The sequence below is a fragment of the Vanessa tameamea genome, chromosome 15 (genome assembly GCF_037043105.1).
Source record: "Vanessa tameamea isolate UH-Manoa-2023 chromosome 15, ilVanTame1 primary haplotype, whole genome shotgun sequence".
Classification (NCBI taxonomy): domain Eukaryota; kingdom Metazoa; phylum Arthropoda; class Insecta; order Lepidoptera; family Nymphalidae; genus Vanessa; species Vanessa tameamea.
Window position 1 is genome coordinate 7,446,906 of NC_087323.1, and position 24,707 is coordinate 7,471,612.

At 29.8% G+C, this 24,707-nt stretch overlaps 1 protein-coding gene across 8 annotated transcripts in view; it reads right to left on the reverse strand.

Moving 5' to 3' along the window:
* The window catches only part of LOC113399144 (apoptosis-stimulating of p53 protein 1), a 240,190-nt gene that overhangs the window by 19,645 nt on the left and 195,838 nt on the right, over positions 1 to 24,707 (reverse strand). For all 8 annotated transcript variants that reach the window (XM_026638209.2, XM_026638210.2, XM_026638206.2 and 5 more), the window contains 2 exons: positions 23,520 to 23,666; positions 11,895 to 12,021 (listed from right to left, as the gene is read on the reverse strand). In XM_026638209.2, the coding sequence (XP_026493994.2) occupies positions 11,895 to 12,021; positions 23,520 to 23,666 (274 nt within the window). The remainder of the gene's footprint in view (positions 1 to 11,894; positions 12,022 to 23,519; positions 23,667 to 24,707) is intronic.

A 24,707-nucleotide genomic window follows, 5' to 3' on the forward strand; every position in this document is an offset into this window, starting at 1 on the left:
TAATATATAATTTATTATCAATATCATATAGATTTCCTTCCACTCAGGCCACAAAAAGTTTAACTGACGCAAATTGATGGACGAGCAAAAACAAAACGGGTATTTAACACTTACGAGGGTTAACATGAAAATGATCTCATAAACGTTTCTTACTCTTCAGAAAATATATATTCTGAATGTATAATATGAAATTCTTGGGAAAGGATATTTTATCACGAATATACGTCTTTAAGCTTATAAAAAATTTACATACATTTTGTATTTTTAAAATTTCAACTAATTTAATCGACGTACTAATATGAATATTAATATTTATTTTAAGGCTATAATAGACATATTTTAACTTGCATAAGTATATACGAAACCAAATTAAAAATAACCACTGTAGAAATCATGACCGCGTGGAATGGTGGCAAGAATGCTAGCAGCATTTCCACGTTGAATCGCAATTTCAATTCTCTGGGCCAAAAATGAAACGAGTCTGGTTAGAAGTGAAAGCAATAAAACACTTTAAAAATACTGTAAGTGTCAAGTCTACTTAATTACTATGTATACTACAGTTTTTTTTTTTTAATATTAAAATGATATATTGTACGTTCCTGTGTTAAAAAGGTGTAGCCAAGGATTTGACTCGATCTAAAGATGAACGTATGAGAAAAACCCCACTACGCCGCCCTAAATAAATCGGATAAGCAAGATAAGTTTTTAGTACAAAAATAAAAGACAAAGAAATGATGTATCGTAGTTTGTTAGTTCTTCGCTCGAACTGATTAAAAAGTGGTAAACTAACTTCGCTGCTCCAGTCGCGTGGAATTAGCCTTCCTGTTCTCATGAGAATATCGGCAACACAAAAATTAAAATTGTAAAAAGAACAAGAAAATGTAAAATATCATTAAAATGGTCATTAGTGTATACAGTACAAATAACCATATCTTTATAAGTTATTTATAGATACAATCAAACTAATAGAACACTACTCCAATATTGTTGGCTACTCAGATGGGATGAGAACTGATATAAGAGGATCAACGTATCAAAGCTTCTTATGGCTTCTTAAGCTGCTTCTTACAATTTTGGGCTATTGTTGAAAACAAAACGCTTTGTTTGAAAATAAAATAGTAATAGTAGAATATCAACAACGCTTGAACAACACTACATTTCTAAAAAAGCCGATCGTATATTCGTTAGTTCGAGTATGAGTTTCCAATACAAGTATTACAAATAAAGAATCGGAAACAAGAAGTAGTTCTGAGCTCGACCACATAGGTTTTGCTTCCAAACAATCAAAACAAAACTGTAACAAGGAACGTAACTATGAAACTTATTGATTTTCAGCGACTTGAGGATGCGTGACTAGTTCCGTGTCGTTTGGCGCCTGGTACGGGAACATGTCGGTTTGTCAAATTCGATTAACGTTTTTATATTTACATATTTGTTATTGACTTAGTAAAGGAATGCGTAAATATTTTATTTGAAAGATAAATTTAAAATTCAATGACGTAAGGCCATTCAAACTGTTATTTTTATAAAGAACTAAAGTTAAAATCATATATTATTGGTGTTACCATATAAAAATAAACTTTGTATATAAAAGTAAATACTATTTTGAAATTAACCTAAAACATAGGTACTGAAAAATAATGTTTTCAGAGAAACTACAATATTGTGTTATATTTTGAGTTAACAAAATAACAAATGGCAATTATTTAAAGTATTTTTACACCACAACAATTATAATGACAATAATAACAGAGGAATATTGTATTTAAAAAGCAAAGGAAATAAACAACGACCGTAGAATTTCAAATTAGTGTATTTATAGAACGAGGTATTCCAATTTATTGTTTACGTTTGATTTACAGGTACTTAAAAATCGTTAATAATTAAAGTAATTTTTTTTTATTTTAAGTAAATTTTTATTTCGTTGTAAAATATGTGAATTACATTCATAATAGAGACATTTTATATTCATATAGTATGGACTGAGATTAAATAATAGGTATTTATTAAATATTTCAGCTGTAACATTTACGATTCGATTTAGCTGTCGAGTTTTACAAAGCAAATTTAGAAGATTTAATAATAATTTAAAGATTTGTATTTGAATCAAAATAAAGTTTTAATAAAACGTTCGAGTCTCCATTTTTCAATTTAAATTCAATTAAAACCCGTTTGGAACGTATTTTCTACGGAGTATAGACAATAGTATCTATAGATACTACTTAGTACTTGATGAATTGAATGATGATGTCTTCCTGACCGATTTCGGTCAAGGCGGCAAGTCTTAAGGGAGACCAGAGAACTACGCAGGAAATATTATAGTGCCCAAGTTTCGACACACACAATCCGACACAAAAATGAGTTCAGGTACAGGTCCAATGGTTTTTCGTGCTTTCCGAGGCACGGGGGTGCCCAACACAATTTCAACATCTAGACTCCGGATTGTTACTGAGAATTTTTCGACGGAATCCTCAAAAAATTTTAATTTATCCGAGTTGGAATGTGAACCCAGAACCTTGGAATATGTTGCCTTATATCTAGCCGACCATAATTTAAATCAACAATTGCCGCCCATTTTTATCATTTATACATAATAAAATAATGAAATGAATATAGAACATGTTAGCATCATTTTCTCATACTTCAATTGCTAAGCTTTATTTCTCAATCTGAAAGGGATTGTACGTTCCCACATAATCATCTTAGCATTTGTTTTATGTAACGGTTGCTATCACAAAAATCTTTCTTTTATTGCGTATTAAGAACATTTATCTAGCAAATGATATTCTTTACCGAATAAAGTTTTCTTTAAGTAATTGAATATTGTTTCGAGTGAAACTATATACGAGAACTTCTTTTAAATAAAAATATATTCTAATAAAAAACTTTGATATATCGATCGTTGGAATTGAATATTTTTTATAATGGTAACACCAAATAGCTGTAGTTTTTAGTTTAATTTAAAAATAATCGAACAACAATAATGGTACATCATTATCGTCTACGATTCGCTTGTCGCTGTGTTTAAATGTTGTTTTAATCATATCGATATTTAAATATGGTTTATTAGCCGTTTGTGATGCGTTCATGACTTGTGCAGTAACTATTTTCATTTTTTATCGGTAGGTATATAATAATTAAGGTCTTAATGTTAATAATTCTTATGTAAATAAATAAAATTGTTTCTGGCTTGATGGATTTATGTAAAAAGTATATTCCATCATATTATTTTTTTATGATATAGATAGACGGAAAGGCAAATGACGGTAAGTGGTCAGCACCACCCATAGACATTGGCGGTGTAGGAAATAATAACTTTACCTTATATCGCCAATGTTCCGCTAACCTTGGGGACTAAGAAATTATGCCTCTTGTGCCTGAAGTTACGCTGGCTCAGTCACCCTTCACAACGAAACACAAAAATACCCAGTATTACCCTACCATCAAATAAAATATGTATGTAAATAGGTTGGTTGTATAATCCATAAAAATGTCTGAGCCTTTTATCTAAAGTTACTGTCATAATTTTCATATTTTCCTGAGAGCTTCTTAGGCTTAACGGCTTTATTTAATTTAATGGACATTAACTAAAAACATATTATGACTAACGACACATCAACAAACGAGCGACTGTTCGTATACTTAAAATTTTACAAACGAATTGATAATCTTCAGTTAAAATCTATTTGATAAAATCCGTCATTAATTCATATGATTTTTCGAGGTGACATAAAAAACTAAAAACACACAAGTCATTAAATACAATATATTATGAAAACATATTATGAAACTTCTTTCCAACAATGTCGCGGTTGGAATTACGTAGGTTTCGTTACCATATTATAATTTAAAATAGTACGTATAAAATATATTTTTAAAATATTGACGTAGTACTCAATCATTCTATATAAAGAAATTCATTCATTTCATGAAAGAGCTAGGTAAAATATTTTTAAAGCGACCGTAAACAGACTGCTGCTAGAAGAATTCATAACCTGGAGCTTAGTCGTGGGCAAGCAAGAAAATTCCTTGAAAAGGAAGTTTAAATTTATAGCCAGCTAATACTTTTATACATCGGTTATTGTTTCCTACATAAAAATATTTTATACACAAACGATGTTTTAGAATAACTTTGCTTTAACCAAGGTTTTAATACTTGTTACACCTTTAAATTTTCTTTAGGTTATTTAATATCGTTATTTTAATGAAAATCATTTTTAAAAAGTAGACAAGTAAATGGACCATCACGGTAAGTCATAATTTACCATAGACATTGGCGAATAAACCACTTTGATTAGCAAAGTTACGCACCACCAATCACAGGATATGCCTCAAATACACTGGCTGACTCACAATTCCAACCGAACTACAGCAATTCCAATATATTTAATAATGTTATTTTGCAGTAACATAAATGTTAAGTTACCAACCTAGACGGGTGCTGCATAAAAACCAGCAATTTATTTTCTTCTTATAAATTGATTTTAAATCATCTACAGTTTTATTTTTGTATTTTTGTCAGAACTATTAATGAATAGCAATTTTTAGTAAAAAATTAAAAGTATATTTTAGAAGAAAATATGTATGTTACTAAAATTCTAGAATCCACTAAAATTTGACATAACTGGGCCACAATATCAGATCGAGATCGTTCTATTTAGATTTCTAATATCGCATTGAAATATGCTTGTATCGAACACTGAACCTTACATAACTTGAACATCTCGATACGACATGACATTATAAACTCTACCAGCAAGGTAATCTTATACAAAATTTTCAAGTATAAATAAATGTTATTTGTCCATACATGACATAAGATTAAAAAGTAAGAATACAAATATATTCATAATAGATTCACTGTCTAACTTCACTTGGGCACAACTTTAACACTGATAATTATATAGGTATTGTAAAGCTATTTCTTTAGACATAGATGTTAGTTAACACGATTATCTTCAGCATATTTTCGATACATCTGGATAAAATTGTACCAACATAAATTTTATGGGTGAGGAAATAAATATTACTTTGTAATTTACTCTAAAATAAAATCACGTTGTACACATTTTAGCGGAAGTTACTGAAATTTTCAGTAGACATAATTGAATTCAATAATTCTCCTATAAAAAGTTTTGCTATATTCGACTAATGTTGCCAGCGTTCACCAGAAATTCAGATGATTTCTGTTTTATTTCATTCCCTTTCATTATAAAATATTTAATTTAAATTATACAATTATAATTTTACATAATTATGTCTATGTCTTTTAAGAAATGACAAGATCTCCGTGCCTCAGAAAGCACTTAAAGGTGGTCTTGTGGCTTTTATCTGTACAGTCGTTTCATATTACCGGATTAGAGACAGGGAATACAGATAAAAAAACTGCACCTAATTTTGCACACACACTTTAGCTGTTTAATCTCCCACGCGCCACTGACCAATACGTCACTAATACGTCTTATGCTTATATCAATGTTTGACACAGATATGAAACATCAATATGAATGACAACTTTAAAATTAATTTTTGTAGCGAGTTAATATTACTATAGAGAAACGAGATAAATGATATTTTGACATATTCATTTGTACACGCGGAAAGTAAATTTCACATTTCAACTAACTTTTAATCTATGTATTTCGGCCGCAAAACCGAAAGTTTATATAAATGAACCAGTCTATCACGCCCCTACAATTTTAACGCTTCGTATTTCTGTTCGTTTAGAAAATAAAGACTCTTCTCCAATAAAGGACATGGCATTTATTCTTCGATTTTTTTTTATCACGCTATTTTGATTGGTTTATAAGATTTTTCCAATATATCAGACAGCTGACTTTGCGTCGTTTTAGAGCAATTCTCTACCTAAAAACAGAGTACGGTTTTAAATTCTGCTATTTAATTTTTAGTTTGAAATAAGCACACAAGGTATGACACACCCCGTCTTTCCAGACTAAATATAATTCGTGCCCTTTATCTGTTCAAAATGTTAATATTCAAATGGACTTAGATACTAATATATCCCCTATATATGTACGAATGATATTTAATGTACTCTTAAAACAAATCTCATTGATAATAAATTGTGATTAATTCAATCAAATTTAATACTGTTAGCCCAAAACATACCAAACACTTCATTATGACGGATGGGGCAACTTCTACATTCTACTTGATAATTTAACTATTAACGGTTTTGTTGAGAAAACTCGCTTTAAGTGATATCCTGGATTATCTCACTCCCTATGTGGATAGCTAGCATTATGCTCAATTTTAGACAAGCGGTGATCGATACGATATAGCCGGCCGTTAGGTCTCAAATTGACATTCCATTTGCTATCCGTCCCGTATAGAATAGATTTTGTGCCTCTTAACAACGAATTTGAATGCGATGTGTTAAAACTTATTTGATGGCAATGTTAAATCTCATTATAAGATAAAGAATATTTAGTAATTAAATTGTCGTAGATGAAAGATTGACAGAGTACAATATACCTATTTTAATATAATGTATATTTTGACTGTTACTTTAAATTTTTTAATATCTTCAAATTTTAACATCGCACTTAACTATACTAAAAAAAAAGTTTGGTATTTTCAATATAAAAGTATCGGTAAAATTTATTGAGTTTTTATGTATTTATTTAAGATCGAATCTGAGTTAAATATTTATATTTTTCATTTGGAAATGGAACAGTTTTCACTTTTTATTATTACATGACAACGTACACAATGTACGTTGTATGTAAATGAAACAATTTTTCATCAGATGAAAATTATAGAGCAAAAACAAAAGAAAAAATATGAGGATTGTTTGCGGATTCATAATACTTACAAAGTACCTACAATTTTTAAAAATGGAATCCTTGTATTTTTCACTTTGAACAAGAGAAAAGGTTTTTTACATTTCTATGTGTTTAGCCACCGACGTGCTGTTTACCGTTTCTTTTGTTGATAATAATAGTTATCAATAAGAAAAACGGGAACATAGTAACAAAGAATTTTTTTTTAAATTTGCAAACTCATAAATGTTTTAAATTTTTTTTAGTGATCATCAGATGCTATGTTTTCACCACCTCCCATAAACATTGGCACCGTGAGCAAATTAACTTTTTTTAATCACGCCTTACAACCATCTCAAATTTTTAGTGCCTATAGTTACAATAAACCCTTAAACCGGAACACAACAGTACAAAGTATTACTGCTTGGCGGTAGAATTTCTGATAAGTGGGTGGAAAATACCCAGACGGGCTGGCACAAAGTCCTTCCACCTTGTAATCAAGTAAGTAAATAAATATTTATAGTAAAATAAAATTTTATTATCTTCAAACGTTAATTAAATCAATAGATCATACCTCAATGATGACGCTAGAATAGTAATAGTACTTGTATACAATAGCCTGGACATTAATTGAAAACCCTCTATTGTAGGTCGAATCCGGTATTCCAGAGCGATCATTCCTTATGCAATAGTCTGCATTCGGATGGAAATTACAGTAACAATCATCGAATTCCTATTTACAGTCTCGACAATGGCTCTTGTCTTACTGGCCTTTAATCAAGCAGATTAAATGTCAAACACATTCGCAATAACAATCCATTGATTTAAACCTATTACGATATATGTACACTGGTAAAAATTTGAGGTAGCAGGAGGGTGTAGACAGTGTAGGAAAGTTGGTGGTCGGTCGTTGTACAAGCTCGCTCATATAGTCTACCGCCAAGCAGCAATACTTAGTACTGTTGTACTACAAGCACAAGGGACATAACATCTTCGTTCCCGAGGTCGGAAGCACATCAGCAATTTAAAGAATGGTTAAAATTCTTACGCTGCCTATATCTATAGCAATTGTGGCCACTTACCATCAGGAGGTCCATTCGCCCGTTCGCATACTTAAACTCATACTGAATTTATTAAAATTGTTACTTATATATGCAAGTAAGTTGTTTTTTAATTAATAAACAACGATAATACCTTCTATTCCAAATATTGTCGCCAATAGCTTGTTCGCTGAATCTTGCTTTGTTATTATAAGTTTAAGCGATCCCTTTATTTTGAAGTAGACATGAATAAGGTAAAGATATTTCCAGTTTTTATCACTCCGAACTTTAATTGAGTTTTTGTATTTGAAGTAAGGGTGTATTACAATAACGTTGACTCGGATGATCGGCAGAAGTACCCCAGGTGAGATTTACGGGACTCGCTAAAATTAAATTGTGAATTTTTAAAACCAATTACGTAGATAGGTAATAAGAATTATAAATTATGAATTAAGTCCTTAAAAAGTGTCCTCGAAAATCTAAAGTCGATTTGCCATAAAGCGTTAATTTTAATTTAATCGTATAATTTACATTTATTCAATATATTTTTTAGTTTTTTGTGGTAAATAAAATAATTAATTTATTAAATATGAGTAAGCTTTTTAAAGACATAGCGCCGATTAAATTAGAGATAGAGAAACAAATCACGTAATTTAATAAATTTACTTAGTTCTTCATCCTTAATGGTGAAACATTTTATTATAACTTACATATCTATTAAAAAAAGGTTAAACACTGCAAATGTTCGATGGTATTCTATTACGGGTTTGTGATACAGACATTAATATTCAGTGCTGGCCCGGATATGAACTCTTAGTTTTCGAACCAATGTTAGCTCAAACATAATATTAAGATCAAACGTAAAATGTATTTATTCGAATCATCTTTAGGTATCTGTCTGAGAAATGGTAGATACTAAAACTTATTATTTATTATCTCCTAATTGAACGTTTGTCTCAATAACTGAATTTCTATTTGTTAAAGCCAAGTGGCTCTTTAGATATATTAATTTAAAAACAGAGGCAAACAGAGGCTTTACCTATAGAAGTTGTACAGGATAAGTTAAACAATGACGTGTCCTCTTCTATCGAATAAGAAAAGTATTATTATAGAAAAAAATAGATCAGTATATATCTGCCCTGCGTCTTCTTCATCGCACTTGTTTAAGGGGAAATAATCTGTGCCCAGCTGGCATAAAAACAACGCTTAACGAAACACCACAAAGCAATGTTGATAAGTAAGGCTCTCAATCGTTCGTATCAATTTTCTTTCATCCAATTCCAAGTACAAGGTAATTGAATAAAATTTACGTACAAAATTCTTGAATTATACTTATTTTTGAGGTAATCAAAAAAGATTTCACGGTATTTGAAATGAATGATCGATCAACTGTTAGAGCGTCTGCTTAATAATGAAAACAAAATTATTGATTTTTAGACACAGCGGTCTTAAGGTGACATTGAACTCAATCGATAAGAAAATATATAAAAATGATTATATTGTCAATCGTTATAAAGTGGAAACATCTATGTAATAAAATTTTAAAAGGTCTACAAATACAACGCACAGCCTAAACTAGTCAGACTTAGTCTAATAGGATGAAATTTGAACAGGAATTCCTTACAGAACATAGGTTTAATGGGGGATGAAATTGTTGAATATTAATTATTAATTTTATATTCCTAATTTAATGAAACATATTGGCTTTAAAAAGTTACATGTAAGCTCTTTTTTGGTTGTGCATATTTTTTGTAAGATATTGTGGCAGCTTCCATAATAATAATAAATAATTTGAATAATTGCGGACATTGTTTTTGATATGTATTATGTTGTGCAGTTTGCATTGCAAATAAAATCACTTGACATCATGCTAGTTCGGTTCCTCAGTGTTTAATCAATGGGAAATCCCAATTTACACAGCTAGTACATGCAAAAACATTACTATTAAAATTAAACATTTTTAATATTAACAGTAATATATGAAAACGTATTCATTCAAATTTTTATAGTCATGTGTGCAACTATTAAGCTTATAAAGGTCAGGTCACTATGAGAGGGCAATATTCGAATGATGTGTATACCAGGAGAAAATTAATTGCACAATTAACCAGACGAGTTCCGAACAAATTGTTTTACTTGTTCCAGCTCTGTGGGGATTATAACTATTTTAATGGCCGGTCAACGGTATTTTAAATAACAATTGTTTGAATTTATAATAATTATTTATGTTATGGGATTAAACTTTGTTTTATTTATTCATATTAAAACAAACAAATAAGTGAGGTCCGTAGTTATATATGTTCTTTGTACATTGAATACTATTCGTAAGAAGGCAAAGTATGTGTTTGTCAAAGTTTATCGAGCCACTTGATTGCAAACTCTAATAACAATTTCCCGGATGATACGCTTACAGAAGTAAAATTATTTTAGGCTATGACTAATGAGTCAAGTAACGTAACATAAGCTGAACGCGTTGCTATATCCCAAAAAAAACCTTTGGAAAAGACTGTAAATTGCACTTAATTTTTTTTTTTAAATGATAGACAACGCACACACTAATCAGGTAGGGAATGTATGTGAGCAATAAGAAAGGCTTTAAGAGAAAATTTATAACTCAAGTCGATGAAAAATTGGGGACGAACGATTATACAGTAATTCGTCATTTTTGATAGTAAAAAATATAAACAATATCATTCAGGCTTGTGTATAACAAATAGAGTATTTTATAACGTTTATGAAAATTAATCGCCAATGAGGGTGATATTACTGTTTCTAAATAAAAATGCCAATGGGATATTCCACCGGGTGGGCACACTGCTAGTTATTTGATTATTATGTATAGCTGTATTACGTACACGCTGTTGTGTGATCTCTTATCGTGACTAAAATATAATAGAAATATCATAAGAAACGAACTAAAACCCACACACGTTTGCAAATATATATCAAGGCATTTATTGTTATTATGCGAACGCCTGAAATGTGTAATAACATAAACATACTTATGTGTAAATATTAATCTTAGCTCGAATAGAGTTTCTCGTAAATAAAAAAACTAGTGAAACGGATCCTCACACTAATTGGAATTGGCACAGAGACGAGATATTGATTCGTACCTAGATTGTTCAAATATTCTGTAATGAATTTTACGTATATTTCGGGCACATTTTTGGGGAACGGTTATTCAAAACTGGTTCAAGATAAGATAAAACTGACAACGGAGTCGTTACATTCGATAATACTAATTCTCTTATAAATTAGTAAAGTTTAATTATCTGGGGACCTCTTCGTCTTAAGTATTAACTTAGGACAATAACTTATCAATTACAAAAGACACTTTAAACGTTTCACTGCAGAACATTAAACTTTATCATAAGTATTCTAAACTGCTACACTAAACGTATCAGCAAGCACAACATCATTTAAAAACACAATTGGAGCTCTCGAAATACCTACAAGCACCTCGGTTACTCAGACTTAAAACCCCTGTGCCATGTCGGTTTGACAAATGACCCTATCCTTAAGCTGATAAGGTGTTGAAAATACTGTAAAGGGTATTTCTAGAAAAATATAGTAGGTTTTTTTTAAGATGAAATATTCTAAGAAGCACAATTATTCCTTAAAATATGTATGTCCTTTTTGTATTTTGCATTCATCGAACTATAAAACATCTAAAAAAGAGAAGAGGATCAAGCGATAGGATATCATTTTTACTATGAATTATATTGAAGAGATGAACTGTATTCATATTTTTTCGAAATTATTAAAACGTAGAGATGGGACCTAAACTGTAACGAACGAAAATCTGGGCCGGTGGTTAAAAAAAACCTATGGAAATCGATCTCAATATTTCAAGTCTTTTGAATAACGAATAGATTTATCTTTTATGACCTTATTGAATTATAATTAACTTAAAACATTGTAGTTTTCTAATACACGCATTTATGCAATCTATTTTTATACTAAACATCAATTAATCATCTTGAACATAATTCAGTGCAACACCAACGAAACGTACAAGTAAATCACGATTATTTCAATTAAAGCAATTATATATTTATTGTATACTCACTAAGAGCGATATTCGCTTGTTTGTTTCTGTCAAGCTGGCCTCTCAATGCCCTTAACCTCCGTAGTTTCTGTTCTTGCGCCTCGACGCGCTCGCGCAGCCTTCGCAACCGCTCGCCTTCTACCGCCACCTGTTAACATCAATAAAATGATACGTCAAATTCATACTCATAAAATATAAGAAGACTTAAATAGATGAAGGTGGAAAATAAATAAATTAAACTCAAAATAAAAAAATAAAAATTCTTACGTATTTAAACTAAATTATTTAGCTTGTTTTGACGAAAAAATTAAAGTGAGCGCTTGATTTTATAATAAAATCGCGACTATGACTTTCCTCTTTTATCTTGATAATTAGGTCCATTGTAAGGAATAACAACCAAATAGTAAGATCGCAGATAAATAAGGTTTATATTTCTTGAGTAGTGTTATATAGAATTAGACACCTTATAACTGGATTCATACCAACGATCCTGTGATATAAAGTTGAAAATAAAAGTTTTTGTAAAATAATTTAGTACTTATAAAGAAATATCCAAATTCTTAGGACATTTATAAGCCGAACTGACGAAACTGAATACTAAATACCTAGTGAAATATTCCGCCTGCTGTTATTCATCGCTGTTAAATTATCTTAAGATATTCTGACTTAAATACCCAAAGGTATACAGCCGTCGGTATCCTTCGTATTGAATATAACAGGAAGTCTATAAGTAGTGTGACAATTTCTGTGAAATTCAAATAGAGGTATAAAAGGTTATATAATAACTAAGTGAGTTATTCAATATAAAGCATTGAGAAGGAATTTATAAAGGTTATGAAATTTGTCTTTGAATTGACATAATTTAATTATTGTATATATTTAGTTTTTGATGTTTAATTTTTGAGAAGCATCGACACTTATTTTGTATTTTATAAGCAGTTGAACATGAGATGAGTTTCGTGTTGTTAATATTTTATATTCAAGATGGCAAAGTATTGGCAAGTATGTGGCAAAGATGGCAAAGCGATCAATTTTGGTTATGATATTATCTATTTATTTTTACTTGTCCGTGATTGGGTCCTTATACAATGATGACAGAGAACGTTATAACTTTTTCGAGTAATATCGGAGAACAATGACTAAGACAAACAAAAGAAAACGACAATAATAGCCTTTATCAGATAACGCTGTACGGAATGATGGTTGAACTGTATGAAATATAAAAAAAAATGTATCTAATAAAAATAAATTGTTAACATATACACTTTTAAACATTTTTGGAGTCTTATTCCAAAGCGTTACAAGCCCTCAACCAGAAGTGTTACCAACTCTATGTAGTCTAGTAACGGACAGGTTATTATATAATTCATAGGTAAATATGAAATTGTTATTACAATAGCTACAGGGCGTTCTATAATAGCTAAACAGCTGTGTGTTTTCCTTAAGAAAATGTACTGCTGACATCAGTATATGGTATCGTTCGAATTATCATTGCAATGTCAGAATCGTTATGTTAATAATTCATATTTTCTATTTGAATGTTATTATTGAATTAATGGTGTGATTTTCGAAGTAAAATAGTTGAAATATGTACGTCTTAAAGTTGTTCCTTATTAAGAAAATAAAAGGCGGAGAAAAGTCCACCTTAATATAAGCGTTTATCTGTTCATGGATATTACCAATGTAAGAAATATATACCAATATTACAATTGCGAAAGTAAGTATTTCTTTCTCTTTCTGTTGCACTATGACGGCCAAACGACTGAACCGAATTTGATGGACTTTAGTACCAAGCAAACTCTAAGGAAGGACATAGGCTTTTTTATGACTAACAACTGACCAATTCATAAAACGCGAGCGAAGCAGCAGGCGACAACCAGTTATAAGATACTATCCGTAAGATATCAGTTGCTATGTCCCTAATACACGTAGGTTGTTTGGTGGTAAAATATATGAGGCAGTACCCAAATAGGACCTCATAAAGTCGTTAACGTAATTAACACTTTCTCAGGTAGTACGCGTATACACGACATAATAATTACTTAACTATTGTGTTTATTGTACCGCCCCTTGAGGTAATAAGATTGTAAACAAAACCATAAGAATATAACTTTCTACATGGCCTTAGCACAAGTTTTATGCTCGGGACGGGTAGTAGAATATAATATATTGAATTTGACAATGCTTAGAATATTAAATTGTGTTTCAAAATTTAACAACACGGTCAAGATTTATACAGTAACTATTTTAAATTCATAAATGTATATATTAAAGTTATGTAAATAAATATATTGTATGTAATTGTAACAGATTATTAATTACGATGTACGTAATTATTATTCCATTTAAACTTAAAATTGTATCGATTGTATTGTTAACTAAATGTTTAACACAATTAGTCAAAACAAAGTTTAGTTAATAAAAAATAATTACATAATATTAATTATGTCGGTTTATTCAAAGTTAAATCTGAATGGTATTTTATTTACGGTTTGGTCTTATTTAGTAGGTGGGAAGAGTTTATTTTTGGAGCGATAAATATCGCATTAGGCTAACGGCCGCGGCGTCCAACTTCAGACTACGTGATTTATATTGTGGAAAATTAATAATTTCTGATCTTTTCACTTTATGAATTTACTACGCATGACATATGTATGACACTATACATATACATTTATTTCAAGACATATATTCATATATGACTATTATTTATGAATAAACATTCAAGTAAAGGAATACAACAATAACATTGTATTTCAGTGAATTACAAAATTATCAGCTTAAAAACTTTTGCGTTAGCTAACATAATGTAAAACTTTAAAATGGAGGCAGTGTAAAACCTTAAATAAGGACCAAGTTTCGAAAAGAGGCTGCTTTGTAAACGAAGTTTATTCTTAGCTAGTGTTTACGAACGAACCCAAAATTGAGGTTACTTGAGGAAATACGACCAAATTTGGTAAACTTATACGTTTATTTTCAAACATTATCTACTTTTCGTTACATAATATATAACACAGGTTATATATTATGTAACGTATGTAAATAATTCTAATAACATTTAGCGACGAATATACAGCATTTTATAAATCAAAGTAGTCTTTCAATTATTCTCACAAGAGAGTTCTAATTGTGATTTTTCAATAGTAAACATGAAACTACCATCGGAAATATAGATCCGAGAAAATTCAGTGAAAACTACTACAAGCTGATTACAGGGTGCACTTTGAAAGCAATAGGTACACTGTGCCATACCAGCATTGGTGTACATATATTAGTTATGTTTAAATGTACAAAAAACCAGCACTCAGTACGAAAACTCACTAGTTACCATTTTATTTTATACAGATTATTTTCGATACGTATATTGATTACAATATGAATTTTGTGTATTATACTTATTTATAATTAATTGATTTTACATAATATCTCCTATATCCAAAATATCTTGTGTTTTAGGTGTTTGTTGCAAGTTGTAAAAGTAGCCCTCCTGTCTTGGGGTTCAAGTGTCCTTTGTACCAAAATTGATTAAATTCAGTTCAGTGCTTTTGCAGTGAAACAGCAACAGACAGAGAGACAGAGTTACATTCGCATTTATAATATTAGTATAGATTACATTACATTAAGAGCCTGTGAATTTCCCACTTCTGGGCCTTCTCTCCCTGTGAGGAGAAGGTTTGGAGCATATTCCACCACGCTGCTCCAATCATTATATTAATAATATAAATGATTAAGTCCGTGTTTATATAACTTAGAATAAATAATAATTGAAAATGTCATGTGTAATTTTTTAAAGCAATGGACACTTTTTTTTATGTGTGTGTGCTTTAGCTTTAACAATCGACATGAGTAGAAGTATCTCAAGCATTTTAATATAGATATTGTAGATAATAATTTGTAGTAAATTCAAAAATGTGTCTATTGTCTAGCAGGCTTTTTAATTTCTAAAATAATGAGAAACTTGTATTTTACGGGCTAAATTAATAATGTTTGTCTAACAAAAAATATATTTTACAATTCCACCAATTCCTTTCTTGAATGATGAACCGAGAAAGCCAATTAGGACGAAAAACAATTCATTTCAAAAATATGAAACGACGTACCCATTGAATTCAAGTGAATTTATACTTTATAACATAAATATTAAGGTAAAATATCATTCATTGTTGTTATTTTTGATCGTAATTTAAAAGCTTCGTTTATAAATTATTTAGCCGTCTTTCATCGACTGAAAAGACTCTCACAACAAGTCTTATTAAATTCTAAATGATACTACATTCATTCGCATCAAATAAGCTTGCCCGCATAACAATCCAAAGAAGTCGAAGGTTTGACAAGAAAGTAATGACATATACATTACTGAGGTTACGAAATTCTAAATTGTATAGATAAGTATTATAATTATTTATATGTATTATAATTATTATTATGTTTTATGATATTATAGGTATTATAATTATTAAATAAAATCAATTTAAAGCTACACAACTGATTTTAAATGAACATTTTGACTTAGATTTTGCATGTTTGTACGTGTTTACCTCTCATTAATCCGTCAATATTTTATTTTTATTTTTATGCGGAAGAATTTTTTTCAAGGAATAAGCGTGTTTTTCTTCTTAGTTCGCTTTGTGATTTTTGTACCTATTTTATTTTTAACGTAATACATTTTTTGCTAGTATAATAAACAGTCAAATAAATCTCATTGTCCTCTGTGGGGTTATGCCACTGGAAAACAGTATTAAGAACACTAGGTAAATTAAGATTTTATACTTTTATGGCTTCATCTGTATGATAGAAATTATGTTCATTTTAGTTAATGAAAATACCGATACGTTTTCAGAATGTTGATTAGAACCCCGAAATTCTTATGCATTTCCATTACGACACTTTTTTGCATTATATTAAGATAGTAAAAATATATTATAACTAATAAAAACTTGATTTATAAATATAACAAGATAAGCTTGTACAACTGATGGGTTTTTCTATTGCAATATTCGCAATTTCTAGTTTTAATTTAAATAACAGTTTTAAACGTTCGCCATTCATTATTATTACAAAGCTTCTGAAATCCATTAAACGTTTTTTAATATTCGAACAAACAGAGAAAAAAATATAATGCTAAACAACAAAACAACTACGTAGATATTTTTTTTTTATTCAAATAAAAGAACTGTTGTTACACCACAGATACAAACAGTTTAAACAGGATAGCACAGTAAACAAAACACTGCAATAGTAATCGCGGATTCGATCTATGAAGTCTATATAACTATATACATATGTTTGTTTGTGTTTGTAGTTTGCATTCCGGATACAAGTTTTTCTAGTTGAGGGCGTCGTGTATAAAGCATTAATATTTTCATTAAATCATTCAGAAAGTTAATTACTTTATTTCACTATGAACGAAAACATTTTCACCTCACAATTATAAAGTGAGGTGTATGAAAGTGAGTACAACAATGTGTTCTCATTTAAAAATGGCGGAATAAAGAAATCGTATATTCATGCCAAAAAGTCGTGGTTCCCGTTTTAAATTAAACGGGAAACTTTTAAAGCATTTGCATAGTAAATCTAATAGGAATTTTAATGGAAAATTTTTATACTTTCATTCATTATTTTAATTTTTCGCTTCCATTCATTCTTGAGCGACCATTATAAAAATTTTGTGTACGAATTTTGGAATACTAAAGTAAATTAAACATAAATTTATTTATGAAGTTATATTACGATGTAAATTATTTTTGCTATTGTTACCTGTTCAAGAGTAATTACACTTTTACGGTATATAGATTGTGCTTAATTAATTAAAGGATATTGTTTGGTGACCCTTTTTGAACAGTTTAAGGCCATTTTTAGTAACCTGTCCTGCCGCTTTCGAGTACATACCACAAACTAGCTATATTTGGCACCGCAGAGCCACGATAATTTATATTGTCGTTTCTGTGTGACTGATGAAGCTGCTGGGATAATATGTGGTATGCAATGCAGACGAACATAGCTTACCCAGCACGTTGACCACGACACTTAAGAAGTTGCGGAATCGAGTACTGTCTCAATACTATTCAATTTCAAAATTATACTTTGTCGCTAACGAAATACGTCGAGTATTCCTCGATAATTAAGTGAAACTGGAATGTTATTTAATAATATATCCTTAATTATAATATGTCTAGAAATAAAAAAATATCGTTTTCTTAGTCCGATTAAATGTTTTATGTGTTCATAATGTCGATATAATATATTCATATTTAAAAAAAGGTTTCATTTTGTGCGTTACCGGTACGAAACGCATTAATATGCTGAGGGAACCACATGAGGCATGTAAAGTAATTTATTATTAACTCGCGGCTAGCCACCGCTTTCTCCGCATTATTGAATTCCATGTTTTATAAAATAGTCCCCGGAAAAATGTATCGTATATTCCCATTAGATGAGATTAAAATGTCTGTTTCGGGAACCTGTACTTTATTATCACGAAGAAGACAAATAATTTATATTTATTATTAACGCAATTTAATTTAATAAAATATTTGCATTTATTATTGAAGTGATACCCTCTTATGGCGAGGTAAACCGCATCGTTACGTAACGCGTTACGGCGCCAGTCTGTCTAGCTTCCCTATCTCTTACGCATACGATAAATATATTTAAGAATTTTAACTAAGAATAAAATATATTTTATAACATACCTTTCCTTACATTATATGAATATATGAATATTCATAAAATTTAAACAATAACACAAGCTTTTCTCAAGTTAAACAATTTCAATATTAAATAATTCAACTTAGATTAGTTTAAGTTATCATTTCTGTCGGGCGTCCCGGAACGCACACGTATTTTTAATAATTTTATTAATAGTCGATTATTAACCAAATTTAAAATACGTTATTGGATTGCTAGGTTCTGTCAATAAATAATAATCAATCAAGTAATTTAATAACGTTTTAATTAGCACTTCAAATTATTATCAGCAATGTAATTTATAATTATATCATAAATTACTGTTACCAACCTACTTCGCTATGCGTAAATAGATTGTAGTTAATATTATAAATAAAGCTTAAATATTTATGATATGTAAAATGTACTAAATGAACAACAAACAATTGTCAGATTTCATTTAAATTTAAAATCCTTTATTCAATATAAAAGCATTACACTTACTTATTGATTATTAAATCAAAAATTATTACCGGAAATGAAAATACCGTGAGCTGAGAAAATAATGGCGAAAAAAATCAGCAATATACTGAATTACTTTTTCTCAGTAATTACTAACTATTAGAGTTAGAGTAGTTATTATGAAGACACCGAAACTTGTGTTATCATATAGTAGGTAATAGCTACTCGTATTCGCACGAGTAGAATAAGGGCTTACAAAAAAGTAGATAATATTGAAAGAAAAATATACTATGACAGGCGTACTCAGACATCAGCAAAGTTTCATCACAATCTGATGAATAGTTTATGTACAGTGGACAAACAAAAAACTATTCATTTTTTAATGATTGCAAAGTAGAATAATAAATAGGGTATATATTATATTTACTTTCTTATGAAATAAAGAGAACCCTTGCTAAGTGGTGTCCAATCATTGTATTGAATAGAGATTCGTTGGAAAATAGTCAAATCATAAAAGCCTCAGCTTATTCGTCGTCCCGAAATGGTTCTGTACCACTTATAGTGGAGTCACACGTAACAATACATTATTAGAAAACCTTATTAAAATGAACAAAGAGTAGAACTAAAATAAAACGTTCTCCTTACAACACGTATATTATATAATAGAAAACAATAGCATATACTAGTATTATAAATGAGAAAGTGACTCCGTCTGATTCTTACTTTATTACGACTAATGAACTAATCTTAATGAAATTTGACATTAGGTAGCACGGGTCCTAGACAAGGACGGCAATACAATCATTCTCCATCCATCATTCTATGAGAGCGTTATTCAAAGGAAAATATAAAATAACATATATACTATAAAAAGATAAAATTTGTTTGTTTGTATGAAGCATAATTTCCGAATTAACAATCAAACCTAAAATAAAATCACTAGTAGATATTTTCATTATTCATGAGTCTTATTAATAGTGACCACCATTTTTGTCTAACATGTCGGAAAGAGACGTAAAAACAGACATATACAGACATGTCATGTCTCTAGAATCATTGAGATTTCAAACGACGTGCAACCAAAAAATAAAATTGGTCGAACAAATCGCACCCGTTTGAACACGAGTCGCTAGCATATAATATTAATAAGATTTAAGCATGCTTAATTAATTCCTACATCTCGAATTAATTTATTACATTTATAAAAGTAAACAACAGCTTTTGAAGTAATTCATTAGTCACGTGACTGCAAAATGAATCGCATGAGTAAAGTTAAAACATATTAATGTCTCTACAGAAAAGCCTCATTTGAAAAGATTCCCTACAACACTCCATCAAGTTTTGATATTACGGAGAGAATTTTATACGGGTTTTTAATTTAGACGCATTTTTTGTTGCTAGATACGTGAATTAAAAAATTGTGAATCAAATTGAATTGGAAAGAAAAATACAAATTCTTTTTGATTTGCATAACGTGTAACACGCTCATATTAACGCTGGTCTGTATTCTGATACTTTTTCATTTTAATTCCGTGCATTTTCGTAAATGTAGTATTTACTTAATGTTTGGTTCAATTTTGCTTCGAAGTGTTTTTATTGATATGAAATATCTATTTACGCGCATTGGGGTAAGACCGCCTCGTGTACCGTAACGGCACAAGACGTTCTCGTGCAGCTGCTTTCAATTCTCTTGGTGTGGCGGGTACACTACATATTACATATAAAATACATTTTTTATATTGAATCTCTTAGTACAAACTTATGTTAATTCATATTATTTTACTGGTTTTATTTCATTCTAAATTATTGTATTTTTAAATCAAAAATTTAAATATACTTTAAGGAAGTCGTCTTGTACAAACACTTTGGAATTCTTAACATAGTACTGTAAAGCTACCACCGGTTCCCAAGGTAGATTCTAACTCAATAGTTACTTTTTTCCAACAATTAAAACACAAGGTATGATACATAATATACGCTGCCTGAAAGTCAATAAGTATTAGTTCCACGCTTTTTTATATAATCTTGTGTTGAATATGCTTTATTTATTAACTTTTTTTTTTTTTTTAACAAATGATTCGAATATCTCTTGTCTCGGCGAAGATAAAAATATCTGCGGAATTTTATTATAGAAACGAATACCTTGCCCCAAGAAGGATTTATTGACAGAGTCGGAAACTTGGCGTTATAAGATTACGCTTCGTTTTCATACAATGATTATCACTGATTCTATCAAAGTGATCAATGTTACTGTGACTATACATAGCATTGTTGTAAATATATTGTAACGCAGATGTGAGTTTTCTTTGTTAAAAACATCCCGAGGGATGTCTCATTCTCAGATACCCCTTAAAAAGTCATTTATTGTCTGTCTGACATAGTTCCTCAAATCTATATCCTGGACAAAAATATTTGATTGTTGAAACTCAAACAGATTAAGAAAGACACGACGTATGATGGACATAAAACGTATATATATAAATAGCGGCACAAATAAGAGATAATTTAAAGAAATACATATTATGTATTTATTACGAGACTATAAGAGCTAAAAATAAAATAAATAATTTAAAGCCGGAAACCAACGGCTACGAATGTTTGAGTCACGGTAAGGAACGAAATAATCCCATCAACAATGCATAAATGTTACGGGCAGGATAACGTTCTCTAATAGCATAATAACTTAAGATGATCCATCTTTTATGAGTAGTTTGGAGTCCTTCAACGCTTGACTTAAAGTCTCATAATGAGTGTTACTAGTATAATAAAATATATTAATGTTTTTTTTTCTGTTTTTTTACTCAAATACATTTTTATTTATTTTTTTCTCTTCACACTGTTAAATTTGTACTAATGCATACGACAATAATCTATTATATCGAATAACAGTCAGGGTAATAATCGAACTTGTGACTTTTATACCGCTAGAAAGTTCGTTTACCTTAAAGCTATTGAGGCTGAATGCCAGACAATTATTGCATCTTTCGAACGTACATTTTAAAAGTAATCGACTTTTAATATACACAAATGAAATATATTAATATTTAATTTATTCTTAGGTAAATATGTATATTTTAATTACTTAAAAGAGAAATCGCTGCGTTCCTATTTTAAAATGAGAAATTAATTCTATGTTACTCTAAAAAGCAGTTCATAATATGAGTATTGCTACAATTTCGTCGTTTTATACTACAGACGAGGCTGAAATAAATAATTCCAAATATATTTTGATTAATTTGAAAACCTTTCTCAGAGTAACGGTATTTTCTTGGAAATAACCGATATCAAAATGAATTTATAAATGTTGTTACATTAAGGTACTGGAAAAAAAAATTGTTATATTAAAATTCCGTGTGGCTTAAATATTAAAGGTTTTTACATTATTATTCGACAGTCATATGACAAACACTTTCTACACACGTGTAGATAATCTGATTTGAATGATATTGAAACTGAGAAAATATCGAAGTTGAATTCAGAGAATATTATTAACCATGTAGCGTAGAAAACTCTTTAAATCAATACCGCTTGTTGAAAGTAATCGCATATATTCTAAAAATGTATATTCCAAATTTTATATTACATAGGCATACCAAAACCATTCATTATGATATGATTCGTAATTCGTGTATTTGTAAAAGAAAAAAATCGTCAATGATATAAGAATAAATCTATCTAACTTTTAACTTTGATCTTGACTTTTGACTTTTTGAAATTTTGACTTTGATCATATTTTAACACAAGCATTATATGTATATACATAATTTCATTCAAATAAGGTACGCCTTAATTTATAATTGAAATATTTTTTATTACAGACTATCAAAATTTGGCTGTGGGTAATGAATCTCCCTTTAAAAGAAAGCACCTGACCTGTACAGCTACAGCAGCTATTATCAAAAAACACACACAATCATAGATGTATGTAAGCGAAATACCTCTCACTGATTAATCACGAAATCTCAGAAATTATAACACCTATAAAATTGAAATTTGGCACGTAGGTTCCTTATAGGGTGTAGACATCCACTAACATTTAACGGATTTTACTAAAATCCACCCCTAAAGGGGTAAAACAGAGGTTGGAAGTTTGTATGTGTGTGAATTTCTCGCGCCTAAAGCCGCAGTTTTAGAATTACAACTCTTTAATTCCTCGCTCTCCTATGAAAGCAAAGGAATGAGAGCTGTCTGAGAGCTGAGAGCAATCCGTAAACGAAGATAATTCATGAATAGGAATGTGTTTTAAGTGTTTTCTGAGACACGGTGTGTGACTGTCAACTTCCAAACGCCATGTTGTCACAAAACTTGACGAAACCACCTTATAACTTAACCTAATCTTTTACTACCCCGACAGAACTTGGGTCGAACAGGCGAGTTTATTAGACCAGACCAATTATACAATGAATATATTGATTGAACCTTTTTTTACTATTGCAGTTTAATGTAAAAATGAAGTTATATTTATATAAGCTTTTCATATTTGCAAAAATGTTAGTAATTATTTCATAGTACTGTTACCTGATGCTGCCGGGCCTCCTGCTGCTTCAAATACCGGAGCCTCTGCTCCTTAGCGCATAGCAGTTGATGCTGGGTGTCAATTTGCTGCTGCTGTCGGAGCGCCATCGCCCGAAGTTCACCCAGCGTCAGCTCCACCCCTTCCCCCAACTATGGACAAAAATATTACAATTAGAAACAATATGAATATTGTATATGAGTATGTTAAACAAAATAAAACTAAAATTTATAATTATCTACTATTTAAAATTATCACAATGAAAAAGCCATTCAATATAATTACTTAAGAATTGCTTTATAAAAAATGCCAAGTTAACGCCTAAAGAGAAAATTGATGATTATCAAACTTTTAAAAAAATATATTTTTCGAGATCTGCTCCAAATTAGTTTTAAGGAAATCACGACAATTTAATTTTATTATTCTTCGAATAAACATGCAATTAATTATCATTTAATCATTAAAAACACTAATACTAAAATAATAAAAAAAACCTATAAAACATCTATTAGTAACATTGTAAATTAAGAAATAAATAATTAATGATGTCAATTAGTGAATAAATAATAAAAAATCGATTAAATTTTTTAAACTTAAAACAAACATCTCGAACTCGAACGGAACTACTTTTCATAAAATTGGTAATTTATTTCACTGCTATTCATTTTTATTCCAAGGATTATGTGTTAATTAGGTCTCGATCCATTCAATGCAACTCATCAATACTATAGGATTAGTCACTGTGAATTAACTACTACTTCATTTCGGTGTAATGTTGCCATTAAACCAAAAAAAAAGATTAAGAGATTAAAGCAGCATATTATATAAACAGATTTGCTTTTAATCATATTGCTTCTATATTTATAAGAACAATTTCGCTATAATATAACCAGTCTATCATTCCATATTACTATAATCCATCCGAATTAAAGAGTACAATTCATATAAATAGCACAGTATATATACAAGTTACTTTTATATATTGATTGTAACAATCAGATATACCTAAAAATATTATCGTAATTTTTCTTTTGGTGGAACAAAAATCTTTAGACGAATCGTTGGAAATACTTAAATTTATTTCGAAGCTACTCTCTGCACCTTACTGATGTATGATTTCAAATATTTTACCCCTTCCTTACAAGTAACCCGCAGCGAATTCATAGTGGATTTGTACACGCTGAAAGTATGAG